This window comes from Hyaena hyaena, unplaced genomic scaffold, assembly GCF_003009895.1.
Source record: "Hyaena hyaena isolate Hyena2069 unplaced genomic scaffold, ASM300989v1 scaffold_120, whole genome shotgun sequence".
In the NCBI taxonomy this organism is placed as follows: domain Eukaryota; kingdom Metazoa; phylum Chordata; class Mammalia; order Carnivora; family Hyaenidae; genus Hyaena; species Hyaena hyaena.
Genome location: NW_024080752.1, coordinates 686,295 through 709,970, shown reverse-complemented (window position 1 = coordinate 709,970; position 23,676 = coordinate 686,295). Strand labels below are relative to the sequence as shown.

The 23,676-nt window shown below is 38.3% G+C and overlaps 1 protein-coding gene across 6 annotated transcripts in view; it reads right to left on the bottom strand.

Annotated features, from left to right (window-relative positions):
* MYO5A (myosin VA) overlaps positions 1-23,676 on the bottom strand; it is a 188,842-nt gene that overhangs the window by 15,262 nt on the left and 149,904 nt on the right. The window contains exons 28-35 of one of the 6 annotated variants that reach the window (XM_039237099.1): positions 21,218-21,445; positions 18,775-18,783; positions 16,443-16,543; positions 12,885-12,965; positions 10,917-11,115; positions 8,517-8,591; positions 6,913-7,006; positions 1,640-1,786 (exon numbers count right to left, since the gene is read on the bottom strand). In XM_039237099.1, the coding sequence (XP_039093030.1) occupies positions 1,640-1,786; positions 6,913-7,006; positions 8,517-8,591; positions 10,917-11,115; positions 12,885-12,965; positions 16,443-16,543; positions 18,775-18,783; positions 21,218-21,445 (934 nt within the window). The remainder of the gene's footprint in view (positions 1-1,639; positions 1,787-6,912; positions 7,007-8,516; positions 8,592-10,916; positions 11,116-12,884; positions 12,966-16,442; positions 16,544-18,774; positions 18,784-21,217; positions 21,446-23,676) is intronic. The other 5 variants (XM_039237101.1, XM_039237102.1, XM_039237100.1 and 2 more) reach the window with 5 other exon arrangements.

Here is a 23,676-nt window from a genome sequence, read left to right as displayed (position 1 = left end):
ATCCTGTTGGCTTCTACCTATAAAACACATTCAAAATCCAATTACTTACTCTCCTGACTACCTTAGAATGGACCAGCATGTTCTTCTCCTGGACTGTAGTGATGGCTTCCAGACTAGTCTCCCTGATTCATTTGCTGCTCCCCAGTGGTACATTTTTCACACAATGACCAGAGTGCCTCTATACAAAGATGTAGGTCAGATCCTGTCACTCTTGTTCTGAAAATCTTCCAAGTTATTTCTCATCCATTTATAAAATAAAAAATCTTCACTATGGTCAGTGTGCTCTGGCCCTGTTCCCTTCCCCAGCTCACTGTGCTCCAGTAACATGAATCTCTTTGTTGTTGGTTGAACATGCCAGGCATGCTCCCACCCCAGGACCTACATACTATTTTCTGCCTAGAATGTTCTTTCCTCAGATATCAGCATGACTTGCCTCCTTACCTCCTTTGACCTCTGTCCAAAGATCACCTTACTGAAGACAACTTTCCTGACAGCTTTATATAAACTAATATATTTGCCTTTACTCTTTATCCTTTTACCCCATTATATGTCTATTTTTTCTCTGTTCCCCCATTCCCCAATGTAAGATCTAGGAGAATAGGGACCTGACTTTGTTCATTACCCAGTACCTAGAAAATACTTAGCATGTAGTAGGAGCTCACTAAATGTTTACTGAATTGAGGAATCTTTGTTAACTCTATGATTAAAAACCAGAGGCTTCTTAACATTTTTGCTAAATAAAGATCATGCTGAAACTTAAGTGCCTCTGCCCCTATATATAGTACTCATGCCATGAACACTGGGAACATTAAGTCAGGTATAATTGCCAATCACATTGCTGTCACCCCACACCTGTGGGGAGGAATGCTATGCCAAAGCTGAGAGGTGCTTCCCTTTTTTGGCTCACCACTTTCAGGCTGTGTGTACTCCCTACTCACCTCCTGCTGTCCCCTCACTTCCCACTGTTCCCTTACTTCCCACTGTCCCTACTCACTTCCCACTGTCCTCTCACCTCCCACTGTCCCCAAAAGCGTGTTTGTGCAGAGCCAGGAGGCTTACATCCAATCTTAACCCTATGCTGCTCTGAGATGCTTCCTTTATGTCCATTTCATCTGTCCTTCCATTGCTGGGATCTTTTCCTTCATTCTTTTGTTTCTTCTCTATTACCAAACTGTTGTTTTGAACATACTTAGTTGTCAAGGAAGCAAGGAAAAAATGAGATTCAGGAATTTCAGTGGCCAAGAGCAGTGGTGTTCAACTGTGGCTACACTTCAGAATCCTTTGAAAGACTGAAAAAAAAAATACTAGACGTGGCTAGGCTCTTCCCTCTAGAGATTGTGGTGTAATGAGTCTGTGACGGGGGCTATATATTACTACTTCTCAAAAGCTTCCCCCGGCAATCTAATCTGCAGCCAGAGCCGAGAAGACTTGGACTCAAAGAATCCTGATGGGTGGATTCTAGGCCAGGCTCTCTGCAGGTTGACCGCAGTGTGACACGGTCAGGATGCTCTTGCAGCAGGATCACGGACACTGAAGACGAAGAAACCAGTGTTCAATATTTCAAACATTAGTAACTAGTCTTTCCCACTGCTGACAAATGTGCTAGAGAGACCTTTTATTCCATGCAGAAGATACTTGCCCAGAATCAGGTTCTTAACAAGCTTTTGCTCATCTTCCTTCTTGTATTCCAGCATTCCTTGGAAATCCTTTTCTTTCCTAGGAATGTTGACTGGACGGATGGGTTCATCAATGATCTGTCCTGGGGATATGTTCTCCATCTGGCCCACTTCATGAGAAACAAAAACGAGAAGAAAATATTTTCCAGGTAGAAAAGCTAAGAGGGTTCCGAGGTCCAATTATTTTAAATGAACTCTGTAACAACAGAAGTTTGCCATATTTGCCTTTAATTGTTCTCTCTTTAAATATCTTTTTCTGTGAAAATTGAGTGGATAGATGGCAAAATTATATGGTGATATCACCCTAACATCCACTAACACTTGGCTACCATCAACATCAAAGACCCTTACTTGATTTAAAAACATTTTTGTTTTGTAATAAAGTTTACTTTGTAGTAAGATTAAATGTCCCTGAAGTAAGTGGTTTAACTTCTTGGTTAATTAATCAGTACCATCATAATGGTTAAAGACATTTAAACTTTAATCACAGAAGAAAAAAATAATATTCTAGGAAGAAGCAGCAATATTAAAGATTCCCTGTCACATTTAGCTCTATGAATCCAGTCATTAAAGAAAAAGAACATATACTTTCACTGTATCATTGTAATCAGTTAAAACCACATCAAGACAACTGGCAGAATAGTATTTGTTCATACTGGCTGATGTGTAATGTATCATTTTTCACAAAGGCCTTATAAGGCAAAGACCCAACTTCTTCCTGCTACCCCTCATCCCCAAATTACGAGCAGATTAAACACTCCTATTTAATATGATTTCCTAAATATTATTCTGGTTTTTGCTTATTTCTTTTTAGTCCAGTGCTAAACATCTTAACATGAAGTTGTAACCATTTAAAGTACAACTGCTGGTTAACAACCCTTTTAGATGTTAAACATGGTCACTACTGTTAATGGCAGGTGCTACAGAAGGATTATGCTAAGGATTAAAAAAAATGTCTCCAGTTTCATCTCAAAATTGAGAATTAAATGAGAAATGCCAGGGAAGGAAAGGGAATACAGAGTTATGGTGGTATTTGTGGAAATATGTGCTAATAAGCAGGTTTTTTTCTTCTCTTATCTATAGGAGGGGGCAGTTAAGAAATCTATTTAGGCATATTAAGTTGAACCTGTCGTCAAACAAACAAAATGCAGCTCAGAAGCATTAGAAAATTTAATGCTGCTGATTCTACAAGGTATCAGTAGAGCTTCCCCTGTCATTCTGGGCAATTTCCTGTGTTAGTTCTGGGAAGCCAGTTCCACAGGACAAGGTTATCACGGAGAACACCAATACCTGCCAGTGTTCCTGCTTACGTGGCAGAGAGCCAGCCTAAGTGACACCCCGTCCACCTCATGCTGCAGCATCACACACCAGGATTACCAGCGCTGACAATCACCACCGTCCATCAACACTATGATATCTAAAGAGTGATCATATTGTGATGGGACAAGTCAGGACTGTGGCATCTAGTGTTTCATAAGCATGGCAAATTGTAGGTCTCTATGCAGGAGACAGGCGCTTCAGCCTATTTAGTTTTACACGAATTACTTTTAGAATCACTTTAAACACAACACCACAAGCAATCAGCACACAGTGGCCTTCACAGCTTATGTATATGCTGCATGTAAAGTACAAAAGAGTGAAATCCCTGTCATCTATGTTACTAGATGCTTTGAGGCACAGAAACAACTCTTAGAGGGGAAATTGGGAGGAAACATATTCAACATATTATAAGTTTATCAGTAAAGGTACATATTTGGACTCTATATAACCTAGAAAGAATGTTTTAAACCTGCTGATTTCATCCACTGAAGATGAGATATACCATTATTTTATATAACACTAAAGAAGGAAAAACAGTGCCAATTAAACTGTTTAATTAAACAGTTTAATTAAAATTAAACCCATCAAGAGTTTTTGAAAGACGTAACCTAATTTGAGATGTTAAAATGTAAAAATCTGTATATATCAGAAATTATGAACTATGGTAAATATTTTTATTGGATTTCATGTTTCAAAAGAAAGCTTCATTTTTTTTTTTTTTTTGCAAAACCTCTAACCAAGATATTTTTGGTTCTGTACAAAAATGTCAGAGACAAAATTTGCCATACTTTCATTAAAATTTTCTCTCTGCCTTTGAATTCCCCTCAGAGATTTGAGTCTTTACAAAAATTCACAGATAATATATAGATGTCAGCTCAACACAACCTTGATTTATTTAGCAAGCTATCCAATTAAAATAAAATGTCAAGCTTTATCTACTATCAGAAAAATATAAGGCCAGAAAGAATAAAGCCAGGACCACATCTTAGTTTTCAAAGACTCAAAAGATCTTGGGGTTGTTTGGTCCAACGTTCCTTCTAATATGGACTTTCTTCTAGAAAGACCTGAAGCAATCTCTATTTTCATTTTCTAGATTCTTTATACTTGAGGGAAAAAAATATTCCTGAACCTTTTTTGTTCTAGAAAAGGAAACTGGATAATTTTTTAAAAGTTAACTTTTCCTCACTTTGGTACCAGAAAGATCTTGATTTCAGGCTTAAAAGAGACAGTCAAATAAATTCCTAAAGGAAGAGAGGTTATTTTGGAAAATATGAAATAAAGAGAGAAGTCAGTGGTCCTGAAAGGCTTGGGTTCTAGTTCCAGTTTGGCTACTAACCGCTGAGACCTTGGCAGTCACTTATGGTTTCTGAATCTGTTTTTTTACTCCCATGAAATAATTAACTGATTTCTAGAATTCTTTTAGGTATAAATTCCCTGACTCCATGAAAGTTGAGAAGGAACACCCACTCTTGGATTAAAATATAGCACAAAGCAAATCAAATTTTGAAACACTCTCAATTTAGCTTTATAATTTCTGCTAAAAATTATATATGTTGGCGTTTTTAAAAAAGGCCACAATGGCTTCTAAAAAAGTCTCCTTAATTAAGGGTAGCCCATAGGAGGAGGCAAGAGTCTTGCTATTTTAAGCCAGAAGAATTTAAGTATATTATATTTAGAGAAAAATATAAGAAAACTTCTAGTTGTTAAAAGATGCTTTGTTATAAAAAGTTGCCTGTATTTTTTGCATAATGCGGGATAAGAAATTGGAAGAGAAAAGTATTAGAAGAGCTTGCTACCTTTACTCTCTAATTTGGGGGAGGGGGAGGGACAATGCACTCAGCACATGCCCAAGTCACATACATCTATTTTGTTTTATTCTTTAGATACTAATCATTTAACTCAAAATACAATTTTTCTTAAGAATATGATAACTTTGTTTAATCTATGAAGTGCTTTCTCAAATGCTACTTATAGGTTTGAGAACACAGCTGGCAAGACAGTTTAACTGATGAGATTGATTTTTTATTAATAATGGCTTAAAGTTGCTGACATCTTGAAATATTCTGACCTGTCTCAATTTAAAGCATATACGTCAAAAAAAGCTGAGTAAAAACTTAAAATAATAAGGGGCTTTGTTATTTATGAAATTTTACTAATGTACTACAAAGAAATCATTAGAAGTTAAAAATAATTGACTAGCTAATATCCTTAAAATCAGTTATTTCAGACACTCTGCTGTCTAATTATCATCTCATGATATAATTAGAGCAGAATTAAGTACAGAAAGGGTCCTCCAAATAAAATTTTTTTAAAAGTTCTGTCGATAGACATTACAGTCCACATGTGTGTGATGTGGAGGCTCAGAGTTTTAATGTAATATATGAATCATGTAATGCTAAAGGATTATAAATAAATTATGACTGCAAAGTAACCTATATGATTTCTAAACAAATATTTCAGCATTTGTATGCCCAAAAAGTGTTATCCTCTTCAAAGTAAACATCTATGTTGCCATTCTACATATTTCTGTAACTTATTTATTTGTTCAACAAACACTGAAGGAATGATTATCATGGGTCAGACACTATGCTAAATGGTGTGAAAACAAGGGGAAATAAGAGGTGGTCCCTATGCTCGGGAAGCTTACATCCATTGAGAAAGCCAGTAATTCAAACAGAAAAACTGCTAAAAGCATGACAGTGAAAACCACAAAAAATGTGAGCCACTGTTGTGCACAGAGGGCAGAGTCATAAAGCCCATCTTGGTGATCAGGAGAGGCTGGCTGTGCTTGAGGATGTGACATATGACTCTGGTCTCAAAGGATGAGCAGGACTTGACCAAGAGAAGTAGGAAGACCCAACAGAAAGGACAGTTAGGACAGGCCTGGAATGCTGGAAGAATGAAAAACATACAGAGTTAACATGGTAGACTCTTCTGAGCATTCCCAGTGATGGGGACTCTTCGTTCTTTGGGCCTAGCAGACACTATGCAGAGTGACACTGGGAGAAGAGACGGGTAGTCAGACTGCACAGTATCATTTCTGGTCAAAATCACATAGGTTTGAAGGTAATTCCAAATAGAGTTTCTAAATCTCTTGAACAATGAGAACATTGTTGAATATACTTAGAACCTGGCTTTGTCTCCATTTACTGCTATATCTCTGGTACCTAGTTACATACTTAGTGAAGGAACAAGCATACTGATCCAAGAGACAAGATTCATTTGTATATAATAACAATTGATACTTGATCACTTTTTTCAAGGTGTTTTCCCATCATATACAAACCATAAAATGTTAAAAAAAATTATTTCTTTATAATCATAATTCATTTTTTCTTATTTACTTCTCTTATTTTCTCCATCTCTTTGAAGATGCAGACTTAGTTTTACTCATCTTAGTATCCCTAATACTAGAAGTAACAATAATAATAATAGTTAAGTTGTATATAGCATTTATTATTTATCAGGAATTACACTAAATACATTATGCACATTAATTTATTTCATCTTCACAAACTGTCACATAGGCCACCGTGATCATTCCCATCTACTGAGTGGGAAAACTAAGGCATAGAGAGGTTCAATAGCATAACTAATAAAAGAGCTGGGAGCTGCAGCCAAGAAGCTTGGCTACAGAATCCATGCGCTTAACCTCTATGTTATACTGCTAAGCTCAGTGTCTGGCACATAGAATACGGTCATTAGATGCTTGTTGAATGAATTCTCTCTCTTTGCAAATTACCACGACCATGAAAAGAACATTTTTCCCTCCCGGCTATGGAAATTTCCACTCCACAGAGGCCAGGTCTGCTGGTCTAATATCATCCTTAATATCTGCAAGCAAACCTGTTAGACCACTAGTATAACAAATACAAAATCAAGATTTGGCAATTGTTATAAAAACATGTTTAAATACCTTCTAATTCACCAATTTTTTTGGCAAATACTTTCAGTTGTTTTTTCAGTTTCCGAACAGTCTTATCTTGTTTTTCAAGCTGTTCCATCAGATCCTAAAGATTAAAATGAGAAATATAATAGAAAAATCAAAATGAGCCTTTGAAAAGGCATAGAAGGAAAGCAGACACAAAAATCACAGGAACAGCACTGTTAGTTTTACATAAAAGCTCCAGAAAAGCTCAATGGTGGAGCCACCACCTGGCTAAAACTCACAGGCATGGGAAAGGCAGCTACAAGAAAAGCCAAATGTTAAAATACACACTGCAATAAGATCCTTTACAGCATGATGGAGAGCAGGCTCCCTGCAGAGTCTTTTCCAGCAGACTCCATGTGGGTAAAACAACTAAATGCTCAAAAAAATGCACTGCTTTTCCAGTAGAATGTTTTCTTTTGAGGGGGAAGAGGCAAAATAAATTTTGACAAATGCTCAAAAAGTTTTGTGGGAAGTTATAAGGATGGCTAAACATAGGTCAGGGCTTTTGATGGACACCTGTGTGTAACAAGCACTGTCTCCATGAGACCTACCCTTTGGAGATGGTAAAATAAGTCCTATAACTTAATAAGTTTGGGGAATTAAAAGGTCAGTTGAAAAAATAACCATAGAGAAAGGATAAAGAGTGGCATAACATACCCTTAAATTTCACAGGTGATATAATTTTGCTTATAGAGAAAAAAGGGGACACTTGCAAATGCTTTATCCCCCCCCCAAAAAAAAAGAAACAAAAAGGAAAGACAAGACAAGAAAAGAAAACAAACATTCAAGGAGAAGAGGTAAAAAAAAGAACTCTGTGATGACCGGCTAGTTAATCAAGAATTTTCAAATCACAGGCATAGTTAAGAGATCAGTAAGAAGCGGGGCGCCTGGGTGGCTTAGTCAGTTAAGCGTCCGACTTTCGCTTAGGTCATGATCTCGCGGTTCGTGGGTTCGGGCCCCGCGTCAGGCTCTGTGCTGACTGCCAGCTCAGAGCCTGGAGCCTGTTTCAGTCTGTGACTCCCTCTCTCTCTGACCCTCCCCTGCTCACGCTGTCTCTCTCTCTCCTAGAAATAAATAAAACATTAAAAAAAAAATTAAAAAAAAAAAAAAAGAGATCAGTAAGAAGAAAGTTGGTAACAGCAGACTCAAAGCTTAGGAGAGAAGTCAATCAGTGCTATCTGTGGTTATTATTCAGGTTATGGTGAAGAAAAGCATTTACAAACACAGATACTCATTTCCTTTCCAGTTGAAGGCAGTGCAGATTTAGCTACTAGACCACTGATTCAAAGGGAACAGGTGCTAACATTTCAAAGTGTTCGTTGTGTTTCTTGGATTGCACTTTATCTTTCAATCACATTTTGCTTCCATCACACTGTAAGCCTAGTGTTAATAACAAATCCAACGTGACAATGGACGCAAGACACTGATAGGGGTGACACCACTGGCTAGGAGACAGCTGTGGGAAGAAACAGGTTTCGTGAAGGTTTGTGAAGAGATTCCTGAGGAGTGGCAGGCAGCAGTGTGCTGTTCGGTAACAGAGGCTACAAGTAGCAAGGGAGACAACAGAAATGCACTCTGAGTTTACATACAATCATCCGCTTGTAAAGTGAAATCCGATATGATTGATACTTCTTAGGATCATCTGCATATAATTCCTCAAAATACTGAAAAAACAGGCACAATGGATATTTGTTTTTTTCTGTGTCTTTGACGGGAATGTGACCTCTCAGCAAAATCAATTTAAAAATATTTTAAAACCCAAATAATGAAACTATGTATTCTTGAAAGGCTCTGCTTTGTCACCTGTCATTGCCTTCTGATCTTTCCAGTATAGATGATTCTAATTTTGTATGCATACATACATACACCTATATTTTCACATGCTCAGAGAACACAGGCTATGGCTCAGGCAGCATCATTTAGCAGGTAAACAGAAAAGTAGCCCATATTCCTCAGATAAAGCTGTTATTTCACTACTCAGACCTGCTCACAAGTTGTATTTTTTTTTCCTTGCTGCCAGCAGCAGTGACAAGGGCAAGAAGGCAAATAAGATGAAAGCAAGGATCATGGCAAGGCAGCACTCTTGTCTAAAGTTGGAGAGGCTGGTGAGATGCTGTGTGCCTTCCTGCCCTGAGAGGCGGCATGGGGAAGGCCTGCAGAGCACGCTCCCAAGGGGAGGGCAAAAGGCCATCTTTGTGTTTGTGTTGGGAGGCAGGTAGTTAAGAGGGTTATGCAGGGTAGAGTCTCTAAGAACACTAAGCCTAGGTCCACTGCTGCTTTACTATTCCACTCAAGCGTTTCCTAAAGAAATGCACAATTATGAATGAGAAACTCTATAATGGTTTTGAAAAGTGCATTATTCCCTACACCTAAGTTTGAAACCATTTTCCAGAAGCAGCTGGCCTGTGGAGGCTTTTCTAAAACTCAGAGAAACTCATTAACTAGACTCTTCCCCTTAGAATTTGAGAGCTTAATTTATTATTCTATTAGCTATGAAAAACTGCAAAGAAAATACATCCTGCAGGCAAGGTTGTAAAAGAAATGATTACTCAACTTAGTAAAAAAAAAAAAAAAAAACCTTTGGAAATTTGCCATCCAGAAGCATCCTAATTTCACGGTTTCACCTTGTATTGTAAGATAATCATTAATAAGCACAGAATTTATACACTGATCAATCATTATAATTTAGCATATTTATCACTTCTTAGGCATTCAAGCACTGTTAGTTAAGCAACAATACACTTGAGAGTGATAAAATGACATTTTAAAAATATTCCATGATTCAGAACATTTCCCCCAACGAATTAGTGATATTTCAGTCACTTTGGAAAGAGTCCAACACCTGCTTTCACGTGCCTCTCCCATTCCCACAACAGAGCCTCACGCAGCAAGCTGTCCTCAGAGGGACACAGAGTGATAAGAATACTTTTAGGTTTTGTGTCTAATTAACAAAACATGGTTGAATAGGTGATACTAGAAAACTATTTGTAATGTAAATGATCACTAATGAGTTATGGAGTGGTAATTCAGAGTGTTAAATCTGTAGAGAAAATCCAAACTTTTTATTAAAGTCATTAAACCCTGAATTAAAAAAAAAAAAGACAGGTCACTACCAATTCTTAATAACTTGTCTCAAAACTAGGCTGACACTACAATATAGATTTTATATAGAAATGTAGTGTCATAACTTTTCAATGACTTTTAATTTAATACATATATTTATTAAATGTAAGTAGATTTAAAAATCTGTAATAAAAGTTATTTTGTGACAGAAATATTTTAGAAAATATTTCCTGTAAAAAAAGAAAGAGAAAAAGAACGAATAAGAAATAACTTGGACTCCGTGCCAGCACTCAGAATCTGGCAAGAGAAAAAAAAATCTCATTCATTCCACTTCTGTTAGAATAAAAAATGTATAAGCTTGAATCCTGATGTCCCTGCATCCTGACCTGGGGAGCTCTTGCCAATGTTAACCAAAAGCCCTTGCTTGGTTCTGCCAACCCTCTTCCCTGACTGTAACTCCAACTCCCACCTGTCTGCTACAGATGGAAGCAAGAATGGCCTTCATGGTTGCCTGGGGACCAAAGGTCACCAGAACTTGTCCCTAGTCTCTACTGTGACAACCACCTAACAAACCTCCTTGAAATGGCAGAATCCGCAGCTGAAGTGGAGAAAGCAGGTCACCTGAGTTCTCATGGAGAGCAAAAGCCCAGCACACAGTCAAGGCCTCCCAAACCTTCCAAGCTAGGTCTCAGACATGCCAGAGCCTTCTGTCAGAAACACAACCTGTGCACGTGCCTTTTTCATTTCTACCAATAGAATCACATTTTCCTTACTCCATCTCTGCTAGAGAAAGAGGGTATCAAGTATGAGGCAGCAAGTCTCTCCCAGCCAAAAAGGATGTGTTTAATCAAAAGGAAACTAGGACTGTGTTGGAGGGCCAGGCACTGCCTACTGAGGAATGCATGAACCTGCATGCCTCTCCTTACCAAGTTTTCGTTGGTCAGCCTGGTGATCTCATGTTGCAGGCTGGCCTCGATGCGGGCCTCCGGGGGCAGCTGCAGGTTCTGGGCCAGCAGCTGCTGCTGCCGGTTGTTCTCCTCCTTCAAGCTCTGGATCTCCCCCCGCAGGGCTTCAGCCTCGTTCTCGTGGCTCCTCTTCTGTGACTGGAGCTGGGATTCCAGGAGCCTGAGGAGAAGCCACACAGGTTGAAAACAGAGGGGACACCTGAGTCTCTGCTTGGTAGGTGCGAGGCTTTGTGCTCACTTGCAAGGGCAGGAAGAGTGGGGAATCTTTAGTGTCTATGTAACCTCTGACTTCATTATAGTCAAGAAGCTCAAGCAAGGGCCAGCTCTCACATTTGTGTCTTTCTGAATTGTGGACCCTGCTACAAATACAACATTTTCAAAGGCTCAAAGAAATAGAACAGTTTAAGCTCTTTTGAAAAGTTTCTAACAAATGGTGACTAAAATAATTACAAGACATAGCTTTAATCTGGTGTACAATGTTTACAAACGAGCATTTAAGTCGGCAAAGACAGTACCTTTGTCACAGAATAACTGCATGGTAGAGGGCAAGAGTATAAACTCCCAATCTAATTAAATATGCCTTTAAGAATTTCAGTGTTACTAATTCCAGGCAGAGAGTTTGACCAGGGTCCCATTTCTACTTTCTACTCTTATCTCTGAATGACTGAAAGGCTGGAGTGTGACTCTGAAATATATAAAGATATTCCCAAATCCAGATTGTTCTGAAATTTCACATACACGTATTTTAAATTTGTCATCTTCTCTCTCCCCCATACACTTCCGTATCAATAACAGAATCCTAACAAGACGTGGTTTTAGAAGAGAGATGTTAATAGGATGAACAAAGTGGTTACTGCTTCTCTGAGCAAGCACTCAAGTCAGCTGTGCCTGTAAGTAGACCAGGGCGCTGGCGGTGAGAATATCAGCACCCCCCATTTACCATGCACCCGCACTCCCACAGTCACCTCTTTTCCAAACACAAAACAAAGTTATGGTTAAGAATTAACTAACACAAAGAAAGAAATGACATTCTTTTATCCTAATCCCCTTTGTTATCAACTGCTGGGCAAAACTTAGTGATGCCATGGCAAGCAACTGTTAATAAAAGAACAAAAATATCTAGGAATTATAAAATTTCAAAGGAATCTGAACTAATAAGACCACAAAGTTAATAATGATGGCTTGTTATTAGAACAAAGAAGAATAAGCAGGAGCCCCTAGAACAAATAGTTAAGTATTTTAAAAATGTAATCACTAACATGGTATTTTATGAGACTTTAAAGATACAAATATCCCTAGAGCAGATGAGTATGTGTTACAAAGCTGTTGTTTCAATTTTATTTGCTTTCTCCTAAACACATGTGATGTGTTGAGTTTAGGTAATTATTTTTAACTGTAGCAAAGCAGAAGACCCTCCTGATATGTGGTTTCACACATGTGAATTTCACAAGAATCATATACAAGGCCAAATTATGCACTCAACACTGCTGTTAGGCAGCATGGTACCAATATATAAGAACTCAGTCTCACTGCCGAAGGCACTTATATCCTTTAGATTGGTCATTATTCCAAACAAGAAACCACTAAGTAATAGGTACTAAGTAATAGGTACTCCCACAGTAATTTGGGCTCTAGTTTTATGGTTTTGTCTTTTTTCCCCAACTTCTAGTGAGAGATTCACAAATTTTAATGTGTAAAGGAAAGATCCTTCACTTATGGGCTGCAACTCCTATATTCACTATCAATCCATTTCAGCTTTACATGCATCCCTTAGTAGAGGAGGTGTTGTCTGAATGTTCTAAGTTTTGCTGAAATTTGCCCAGGAAGACAATTAATGCAGAAGAAACACAGAAGTTAAAGTCAGGAAGGCACTGTTAGTAAGAGAAACAACAAATTAGTAACATTCCATTTTGAGAAGACAAATATAACCTGTTGGCTTGTTTTAACCCTTCATAAACCAGCCACAGCTCTCCATCCTCATTCAACTCATGGCAATCCATAGCAGGTGATCTTCCATGCAAAAGGAACAACAATGCAAAACACAAAGGGATACAGGATGGTCATGAGATGATGATGGTCAAGAGCAGCACATGGTATTCCAATACTTCGTTAAGTCAATGAGACTTTTTAAAATTAAGTACAGATGACTTTAAGACATTATCACAAAAATTATTTTTGGTTAATTTTTTAAAAAATGGGTAACATGTAATATCACATGTTAATGGGTAGAAAGTAAAACAATAATCAAGGAGGGAGAGGTACTTTTTCTGAAAAATCAGAAATGACTGAAAAGGTGAGAAAGAGGTTCTATTTTTAACATTTTATTCAGCTAGGAGAGTGATCTTACATGTCACATACTATATTAGAGACCAAGCATGACAATAACACACATATAGAACGAAAACTCCAGCTATTGTCTTCATGGGGCAATCTTCACAATCCATTTCAAAATAAATGAAGTTTTAAGTCTTCTAAGTAGAAAGTTGTTTTCACTTAATAAAATCTGCTTTCCTATTTTTAAAACCATCTGAAGAAATTCTTATAGGAGTAACTTATTAAATAAGTTTATGTCCACAGTTTTCAGTTTTTATGACATATTTAAAAAGATTTTTTGTCACTTGTTGGGATGAGCACTGGGTGTTATATGGAAACCAACGTGACGATAAATTTTTTTAAGAAAAAAAAAGAAATAAAAAAGAAAAAATAAAGATTTTTTTGTGTCAAAAATTAATGTTAAGATCTGGGGAAACTGCTTTTATATTAGACATGTGACACATTTTATTAAAAGTATGTATAAATAATAAAAAAATGACAAAGCCAATTACAGGTTTGTTTGTTTTTTTTCCCCGGGATATAAAAATAATATTTTGGGGTGTTTGCAATCAGACACAATCCTACATCCTTCCACATGTATCATTTCATTTAGTTCTTCTAGTATCCCACCATGTATCATTTGCCACAATGCAAAGGAAGACACTGAGGCTTGGAAATAAGATACCTGTGGAGGTTACACAGCTGGCAAGTAGCAGAGCCCAGCGCTACCTGACTCCAGAGTCCAGATTTTTTACTCTTCCTACTAGACTTCTGTTGCTATGATGTGTACATAAAGCACATGTCACAGAATGCTCTTCTGTTTACCATCTCCCCTTGGAGAGCTGATCCATTTTCATGGTCACAATTATAGTATTATATGCTGAAAATTTGTATCTCAGCTTATATACCTCTCCTATTTGAGATCTATATTTTCAATTGCCTATGGATTTCTCTCCTTAGATGTCTTCTTAGCTCCTTAAATTCATTATTTATAAATCTGCTGATCATTTCCACTCTGCACTTCCCTACACCACAGACCCAGGATCATGAAATGGCTTCACCACATCCAAACAAGTATCCACAGCAGACACTTGACAGCCACCCTGCATAATTCCCTATCCCTCGCCCACACATCCAAGCCATAAGACTTACTGACATCTTATATATCTTATGTGTCTTTCAAACTGTCCCCTTTCAATCTCAACTGCCACCAATCACGTCAAAGTCACTGTAATCAGTCATTTAATCAAAGTAATTGCTTCTTAACTAGTCTTTATGCCTTCAATCTCATTCACTATAATCTATTCTCTTACATAAAAGCCAGGGCTAGCTTTCTAAAATTCCAATATCATATCATTCTCCTCCTTAAAACATGTCAACAACTTTGACGGTCATTGGAGTGATGTCCAAATTGTCTTGGCTGTCTCCCCAACAGCCTACAAACTCTGTGGAAGTAAGAACTGCATTTACCTTCCTTATTGCTATATTCCCAGTGAGTGACACAAGGCCTAACATGAAACAGATATGCAATACATATCTGGTGATTGAATAGAAGTGTGGATGGGTGGACAGTGTATTATAGCTCTTTCTATACTAACACATTCTTAGATAGGAAATATGCTTACAATTTATGTCATAAATTAAAATTTAAGTTTAATCGAATACTTTTTAAGCATTTTCCACTCTCACTCATAAAACAAGATGATAAGTACCTTACATTTTGCATGGCAATATTCTTTAGTTTGTAAAAGTGCTGATGAATAGGGGCACATGTACCCCAATTTTCATAGCAGCACTCTCAACAATAGCCAAAACATGGAAGGAGCCTAAGTGTCCATCAATAGATGAATGGATCAAGAAGATGTGGTTTATCTATACAATGGAATACTATGTGGCAATGAGAAAGAATGAAATCTGGTCATGTGTAGCAACATGGATGGAACTTGAGGGTGTTATGCTGAGGGAAACAAGTCAGTCAGAGAAGGACAGCTACCATATGTTTGCACGTATAGGAGGATTAGGAGGAACTTAACGGAGGACCGTGGGGGAGAAAAAGGGGGGAAATAGTGGGGGAGAGGGAGGGAGGCAAACCATGAGAGACTCTTGAATGTTGAGAACAAATTGAGGACTGATGGGTATCGGGGGGAGGGGAAGGGGGGTAATGGGCATGGAGGAGGGCACTTGTGGGGATGAGCACTGGGTGTTATATGGAAACCAACTTGACAAACTATTTATAAAAAAAAAAATATTCTTTAGTTTGTAAAGTATTCTGTATAGCAGCCTTGATACTCCACAGCAGGAGACTTAGACTGCACACCTGTAACACAAATCCCCATAATCATCTTTCTCTGTGATCATCATTGGCCATGTTCTCTTAAGCATGTATCCTATAAGTTCATAGTTCAAAGGCACAGAGGCTCTGTTGGAAAGTGGGAGTGGTAGGAAGGCTGAAGGAATTGCAGAGATGAGCCTTCATTCTGTGATAATTTCAGTTACAGGGAAAGTCCTTAGTAAAGTTTGATCATTTAGTGGCTGTGCAAATCCTGCACCTTCAGTCAGACTACCCAGGTCTTGGGTGCTAAGTGCCATGTGTAACTTCACTCGTGTTTGTGGTTAATGAGATAAAACCAGAGTTAGGATTTTCTCAAAACATCTTACGAAATGTGACAAATACTTGGTCTTAAATATCAGAGTCCCATCCAAGGGTATGTGTACTCTTACAGAATGATATGGCCAACACTGATCTGATTCCAGATACTTCCTCACTTCTCTCCACTCTAAATGTCAATTACTGAAAGCTAAAGTTGCCCCTACAAATCTTCACAAATAACCAACCATCCTGAACAAAATATGAAAGTGACTATCCAAGACAATCCAATAGTGAGCAACTGGTTTTCCTCTCAAGGCTAAGACCCTAAATAATACACACATATAATCCCTGGATGTAAAGAACATTCCGCTTGGCACCCCCCTCATCAATAATGCTGCCTCAATATTGTAAATAAGATTTTAATGAGGAATATATTAGAAATCTTGAATTCCCTCTGAAGGTCAGATGATGTGTAATAAAGCAGTATATAAACACTCTGAGTTACTGTACAAAAGACTGGCTTAAAGACAATGATATACATGATTCTGATTAAACCAAAATGAATGAAAATGAAATGGACTTACCTGTTTGTTTCTTTCAAACCAATGTATGCTTGTGCTATTTCACCTTTATCTTTCATTTTTTGCACATCTTCCAAAAGTATGGTGGAATCTGTCATTGTATTCTGAAGGGGAAAATGACAGATTTCCATATTAACAGTCAACTCAAAATCTTCAGACTACACACAACATTGCTCTTTCCTCCAGAGTAGGGGATATAAGCATTCCACCAGAGCTCTTGGTCCCACCAGAGTGCCAGGCCTAGACCTGTGCAACTAGAGAGGAGGGTCAGGCACAGGCAGTTAAGGGCAAGAGATACCTCGGTCCCTCTCTTGAAAATCCCTATTGCTCTACTACAAAGTGGTGAGATTCTAGAGAACTAGCGTCCTGTAAATAAAATCACTGATGGGCTGTGTGTATTTTACATTATGTGAAATATATATATATATATATATATATACATTCTATTAAATAGCTCTTTAGTGTCCTTGCCTGATAACTGTTCTAATGCTACACAATAATGTAAAGATATATTTCAAACTATATATATATATATATATACATATATACTTAATACATAAAAATATAGATTTATTTCCAAGTATATATAAAGTATTAGAATAACTAGGTAAAAACACCAAGAAACACTGAAACAAAGAACAAAACTATTCTTTCCACTACTTGCCATCTAGTTATAATAAAATAAATGCCCCAGTAAAACACTGTAAAGTTTGACATAAAGCTCATCTTTCCATTAAAAGCTCAGTGCAAAAAAGGTGGATGATATGCTTTAGTAAAATTAGAAGTTTTTTCTCACATATTTAAATATATATAAATGGGAAGAATTTAGCTCCTTGTAAATATCTACCATCTGCTGTTATTCAACTGACTCTTTTTTCGTCTGTTACGTTATAGCATGGTACCTAAGTTTTTGAAATACAGATCTGGCAGGTCAGCATTACTAATGATTTTGTATAAAACGTACTTTACTGCCAACATTTTTACTTCCTTTTTTTATTTTTCCTTTTTGGTCTAATCTGTCTGACAACCAATGAAATTTCTAATCTTGCTTCTACTTAGCTACTCTCTGTTTCTCCTAAATGAGGGAAAGAATAGATGAAGAACTATTGCTTTATAGCTTCTAGAGAATAATAGACTTTAGAACCCAGGGGCACATGCTATTTGTCTAAATAGCATATAATCCATGAGTCAACGTTTGCTGTAAAGCCAGGTCTCACAATGAAGGGGACTTAATAGAATACATTTCAAATACCATGATCTTAGAGACCAGTTGTAAGTTCAAGACCAGATCTTGAGAAGAAATATACTTCAAAAAAAATCCCATTTTTCTCCTAATGCTGGGTTTTTTGTAAGTTTATAAATGCATTCTCAGAGAAGACCAATTGTAATCTGATTAGAGCTTTAACAAGAGTTTATGTTTTATAGAATTTTAAAAATCTTTCCCATAAACACCACATAGAGCATTTCTTTAGCTATTATTTCTAAATATTTTAGTACACATTTCATAGAAAACTTTTTTCTCTTTCCCTGAAAGAAAATTTTTCTATTTTACAAGGGACTGTACTCAGATTTTTTACATTTAAGTAATAAATCTCAAAGACCCAATCCCTATATGCAATAATGCTATATTTATTCTTTGATATCTAAACACCTATATGATAGTGTTGAACTTTCAGTAAATTAGGTAACTTGGGGCCTATTAACCAATCTAAAGGGAAGATAAGCTTCTTGATAGGTGCTTTCCTGGTAGTAAGCAGTCAGTCCTTCCCTGGGCTGGCCCGTCTTAGCTAAGAACTGGTGGTTGGAGCATGGGATCAGACTTGGACCATCAGCATCAGGAAATTCCTGACTCACTGCTCAAAGTTTGTCTCCCCCCAAGCTAGTGACCAGAAATTTGTAAAGGATTGTACCATGTAGGAAAACTCTACCCTTCCCAGGAAGGGTGTACTCCATTCCTGAGGCTCTTTCTCACCCTTGGCCAACAAATCCAGAGGTTCTAGACAAGTGTGGGATGGAATGAGCTCTTCGGTGGGCTCCAAGTTGAGGGACTCATGCCCCCATGCTTGTGGATGGCCTGTCATAACTACCATAGTGAGTCAGAGAGCTGACCCTGAATTAGAAGCCATGGAGACCTCTCTGTGGTCCAGACTGGAGCCTATTACATCTATTATTTTTTCCACTGACTTCACACAGGGAAGGGTCAAAGAGGAAATTAATTTGTACATATCAAAACAGACTTGGTGGCCGGAAGCATCAATTGCATATATTGCATATATTGGGGAAATAAAATTTAGGATTAAATATTTATTAGAATTTTTTAAAATTTTATAATTACCTTGTCATCCTGAAAATCACAAGCCAGCAAGCACAAAAAAACAAATGAGAAAACAATAAGCCCTTAGTTCCATAAGTAAACCCCCCATCATTGAGCACCATCTTATCAGAGCAAAGCTAACTGTAAAATAAACCCATGAGTTGTTTCTCCTAAAATCAACTCTGTAAATAAATTAGTACTCATGGAACTGGCATGAGGTGAACATTAGTATATATTTATGTGATAGTTCTTAATTCTCAGGAAAAAGTGCTTGAAATTCTTTTTGAGTTGTTTTGTTTTTTCTAATTATAAGGCATTTGTGAGTATGTGAGAACATTACCCTCCTGTTAATGTATATGGGTGAAATTCTTATCTTAGGTCTGTGAGAGTTACAGTAGTGGTCTGATAGGAGGTCATCTGTCCAAGTGAAGCCTTCCAGAATACTCGGAGGTGGAGCAGATAAACTAGACATGGCTGGCTGGATTATCACCTAGCTCACTGAGGGTCACTCACTTCTGCTCTGCGAAGGAGTTGTGAAATGATGAGTCTCTCCGACTGGAAACTGAATGGAACAGACGACCATGGGTTTGAAAAGTCTCTATCTGTGTCACGGGCATTCTTCTAAGCAAAGAATGCTGCTGCCATGTATCGGCCGGGAATTAGAGAGCAGGGGCCTGAGAGCTGGAGACAGGGCTAGAGAGTAGTCATGAGCTGGGTAAGTAAGGGTGTGTGATGCCATATAAGCTGTTAGCTAGGTTGTTTTCATGCTCTTTGGTTCATTTTTCTTTTCCTTTCCCTTGATTTTCACTAAAGTTTCTTATGAGACTAACACTTTGTCACCACAGAACTAGAAAGAGGAATCGTGATTTTGGATTCTGCTCCAGCTAGTGTGCAGAGAGGGACTTGTATCTCAAGGCCCAGCTACAGTGGTATAGTCATGGGAACCAAACTGAGTCAGACTCAGGGAAGGTGAGATGTATAGGGCCAGGTCAAAGGAAAGAGTCACCTGCCAGGATTCTCTCATTTCAGACTGAATGGGTTTGTGATTTGTTTTAAAATAAGAAAGCCCATTTCTTTATATAACTCTTTATGGCTGGGATTTTTTTCCCCTGCCAAGATTATTTAGTCACAAATATCTTGTTTTGAGAATTGATATTTGTTGGATCAGCGTTGATCTCAGGTATGACCTGCCTTTCTCAAATCCAAATGTCATGTGCCAGAGTCAGTATTTTAACCACATGCAGAACTACCATTACTTTTAGATTTTCTAGTTCATTTACATCATAGTCGTTTTTTATTACATGGTATGTTGCAGCTGGAATACTTGATTGTCTAATTCTTGGTAACATTTTGTTTGCTGTATGAACATGGGCAGGGACACAGGCTAGGTTTTAAGACGATTATGTTTACCCAGAGTCCCTCTGATGGCAAATGACAAAAAGGCCCATTTTTCACCAGTACATGAGAGCGATGGGCCTCAAATTACCTGAGGCTTCACAGGAAGGACTTTGAAGGGCCACACATACTCTCTGGCATGGGTCCTTTCAGTGGAATCGATACACACTGCTCCTCTCACCCACCACCCACCCCTGACCCCCAGCTTACCCTATTAGACAGAACTCTCTAAAGTGAGCAAAAATCATCTCCATGGAATTTCTACTCACTGATCATTTCTAATCCTTTTATATGTTATCTTTCCAGTTAAATGGGTTACTTTCAACAAGTAATTTTAAAGTCATATTTAATACCTTCCCACAGCAACACAATTTATGGACTTCTGTACTTAAAAAAAAAAGTAAAATCTATTTCCTATTTATTCATTTAAGTAATCTGTATACCCAGCGTGGGGCTTAAACTCACAAACCTGAAATCAAGAGTCACAGGCTCTTCTGACTGAGCCAGCCAGGCACCCCAAATTTTACTTTTGGTCAAAATATAATGGCGAGATTACTACTTCAAGATTAATTTTAAAAGTCCTTTGCTGGGGCGTCTGGGTCGCTCACTCGGTTAAGCATCTGACTTCGGCTCAGGTCATGATTTCACAGTCCGTGGGTTTGAGCCCCGCATCAGGCTCTATGCTGACAGCTCAGAGCCTGGAGCCTGCTTCAGATTCTGTGTCTCCCTCTCTCTATGACCCTCCCCTGCTGGCTCTCTGTCTCTGTCTCTCAAAATAAAATAAAGACATAAAAAAAATTAAAAAAAAAAAGTCCTTTGCTTATGAGTGAGAAGCGAAACCTGGAAGATCATATGGGATATCATTTATTTTTTGCTCACTTTAATTGGCATTTACAACAGTTTTAAAGCAACATTTAGATTTTTTTTTAAATGACAATATCCTTTAGACTAAATGCTAATTAGACTAAAAATGTTCCTAAGTGTTTGCTTCGTTATAAACTGGAGGAAAAGGAGAGAAAGAAAGAGGCTTGTCCCCAGACATCCACTTTGGTTACTTGCTCGTGCTTACCTTGGGTTGGATAGCCTCCTTCTGGCTCACCAGCTGAGATCTCAAGATGAGGACTTCCTCCTTGCGGACATCCAGCTCCTCACTCACAGAGGTCAGCTGCTCCATGAGGACACGGTAGGCTGGTGCACCTGGAGCGGTCACCTCTGGGGCACTTTTCTCACTAAGTGCCTTGCGTAACTCATTTAGCTCATTTTTCAGTTTTTTGTTTTCTGATTCAAGCTCTTGGCGCTGTATGAAGAGACAAAGAATAGTTCATCGTTGTTATCCTCAGGTTTACCCTGGAATTCTCTCTTCCCCCAAGATGGCAGAATTGTGCTGGAAAAGACTGTAAGAGCTACACTAGTGAATGGCTTCCCAGGCTCTACTGGGAACTCTGTTCTGCAAAATAACAAAGTTGACATCAAGTGGAATTGAGCAAGGTGAATGGTAGCTTGGTTCATCAACCCAAATTCCGGAGTCACATTTATTCCAGGCCTGCCTAGGGTGTGTTCACAGGCCTGTAGAGATTGTGGACTCCCAAGGGGTGAGTTTAGCCCTGTCCTCTCAGAGCCCAGGTTTTGTCTGCAGGTATGAGGGTTCAGCTGGTTAGGTTATTTCCAATAAATTGGGGCCTGGTAGAATTAGCTGAGGACTGGGGACATGGGACATGGGGTAGTGGGAGCCCAGGGCTGCAGTGGGAGTGTGCCTACAGGAAGTGGGCAGGCTCTGTGCCAGAGACAGGGCTGGGCTCCTGCAGCTGGGTATTGACCTGGGACTTTATCATATTTGGGTGAGTGCCACAGAGCCTTCAGGGGCCTGGGCTGGCCCTGCTCTGGTTTGTGCTCCTGCTCATGGAAGGCTCAGATGAACAGAACCCTGAAATCTTAAGTAGCAACCTCTTATTTCCTTTGTAAAGTAGAATGGAAAGACCACTGAAATCTTAGACTTTCAACTTCTAATAAAAAAATTACATCATTTAAACTAACAAAATTCCATTCAGTGTTTTGATGACAAGAAACAGTATATTTGTCAACCTTTGTTGACATGTGTGTGACAGGCTTGTGAAGTTGCTAATAGAAGCCCTGGCGGTGGGAGGAAAGGATGGGTCACCTCTTCATTCCATCATCCAGATGGCCATACTCATCCTTTACCCACTCCCTACTTTCACATACCACCACACATACAGCCCACCCCATGTTACCAGTTAGCACCGCCCTCTGTACACACCACTCAAACAATGGCAATGGGAGCCCAGAGTAGAGTCCTGACACTAAAATACAAATGTCTCAGGATACTGGCTGGGAAAGAATAAAGCAGATAAGAATCTGAAAGCACCATGTTGCCTTGATTAGCACCTTACATAAGACCTTATGATAGTGGAAGTAAGACACTTCTGTGTAAAAAATAAAATATTTTATTGTTTCTTCCAGAGAAGCCACCTTGGGTTCATAGCACCATATCAAACCTGTCAACATGTTATAGTAAAATAATTTGTAGTCTTTTTTCCCTAGTATAGAACATATAATGCTTTCTTTCAGGAAATAATCTGTTCTTAAGTGAAAATGAATGAGCCTCCTACCCTATCTCCCGTCACCTGGTAATTAGATTCATACTGCTCCTTTCAGCAACAGAAAATATGAATGTCTTTACTTGGACACTAAGCTCCGATGCTGTTTCTCAAACTTTATAGTACATTAGAATCACCTGGAAAACAGACTGTGTGGCCTCACCCCTGGGGTTTCTGATTCAAAAGGTCTGGTGTGTGATCCACAAATATGCCTCTTCAACAAGTTACCAGGTGATGTTGATGCTGCTGGCCCAGGGAGCACATTTTGAGAAATACGGAGCTAGTCCCTGGGAACTTTGTGATCTGGGCTCCATTTTTAACATACTACAAAGAATGTCTTTATTTGTCCATTTTTGTGTGATATGGAGATGACAGTCCTACATTCCATGGGTCTGTGCCATCCCATCCCATCTGATCCTTGTCTTATAGAAGTGATATTGTGAGTTAGTCCTCTAAGCAAAGGGTACAAAAGGCAAAAGAGAGTCAGAATAATAGAGATGACTCTTCGCTGCCACACTTTTCTCTCTCTGCAAACATAAGTACTATCACAAGTAGTACTGGCATTGAAGGAGTAATAGATTTATTCATGTTATAATTTAGAAAGGGCAAAAGGGTTCTTTAGGGTATTTTAAAATACTACATTCTTTTGGTAAGAACTAATTTTCAAACAAATGATGATAGGAACCTAGGGTGTTCAGAAAGTTTCCTACTGTCTGGAGACCTAGATTCAAGATCAGATGCTATCCACCTGATAGGAAATCTCTTAACTGTTCTAAGCATCCTTTAAAAAGGAAATACCTTATCTGAGAAGTTGTGACAATTACTAAAAAAGGTGTACGTAAAACTTTTCAAACTGGAAAGCAAATACAAGGTCTTATCAGTCAAGTGTTTATTAAAGGTCAGTGAAAGAATT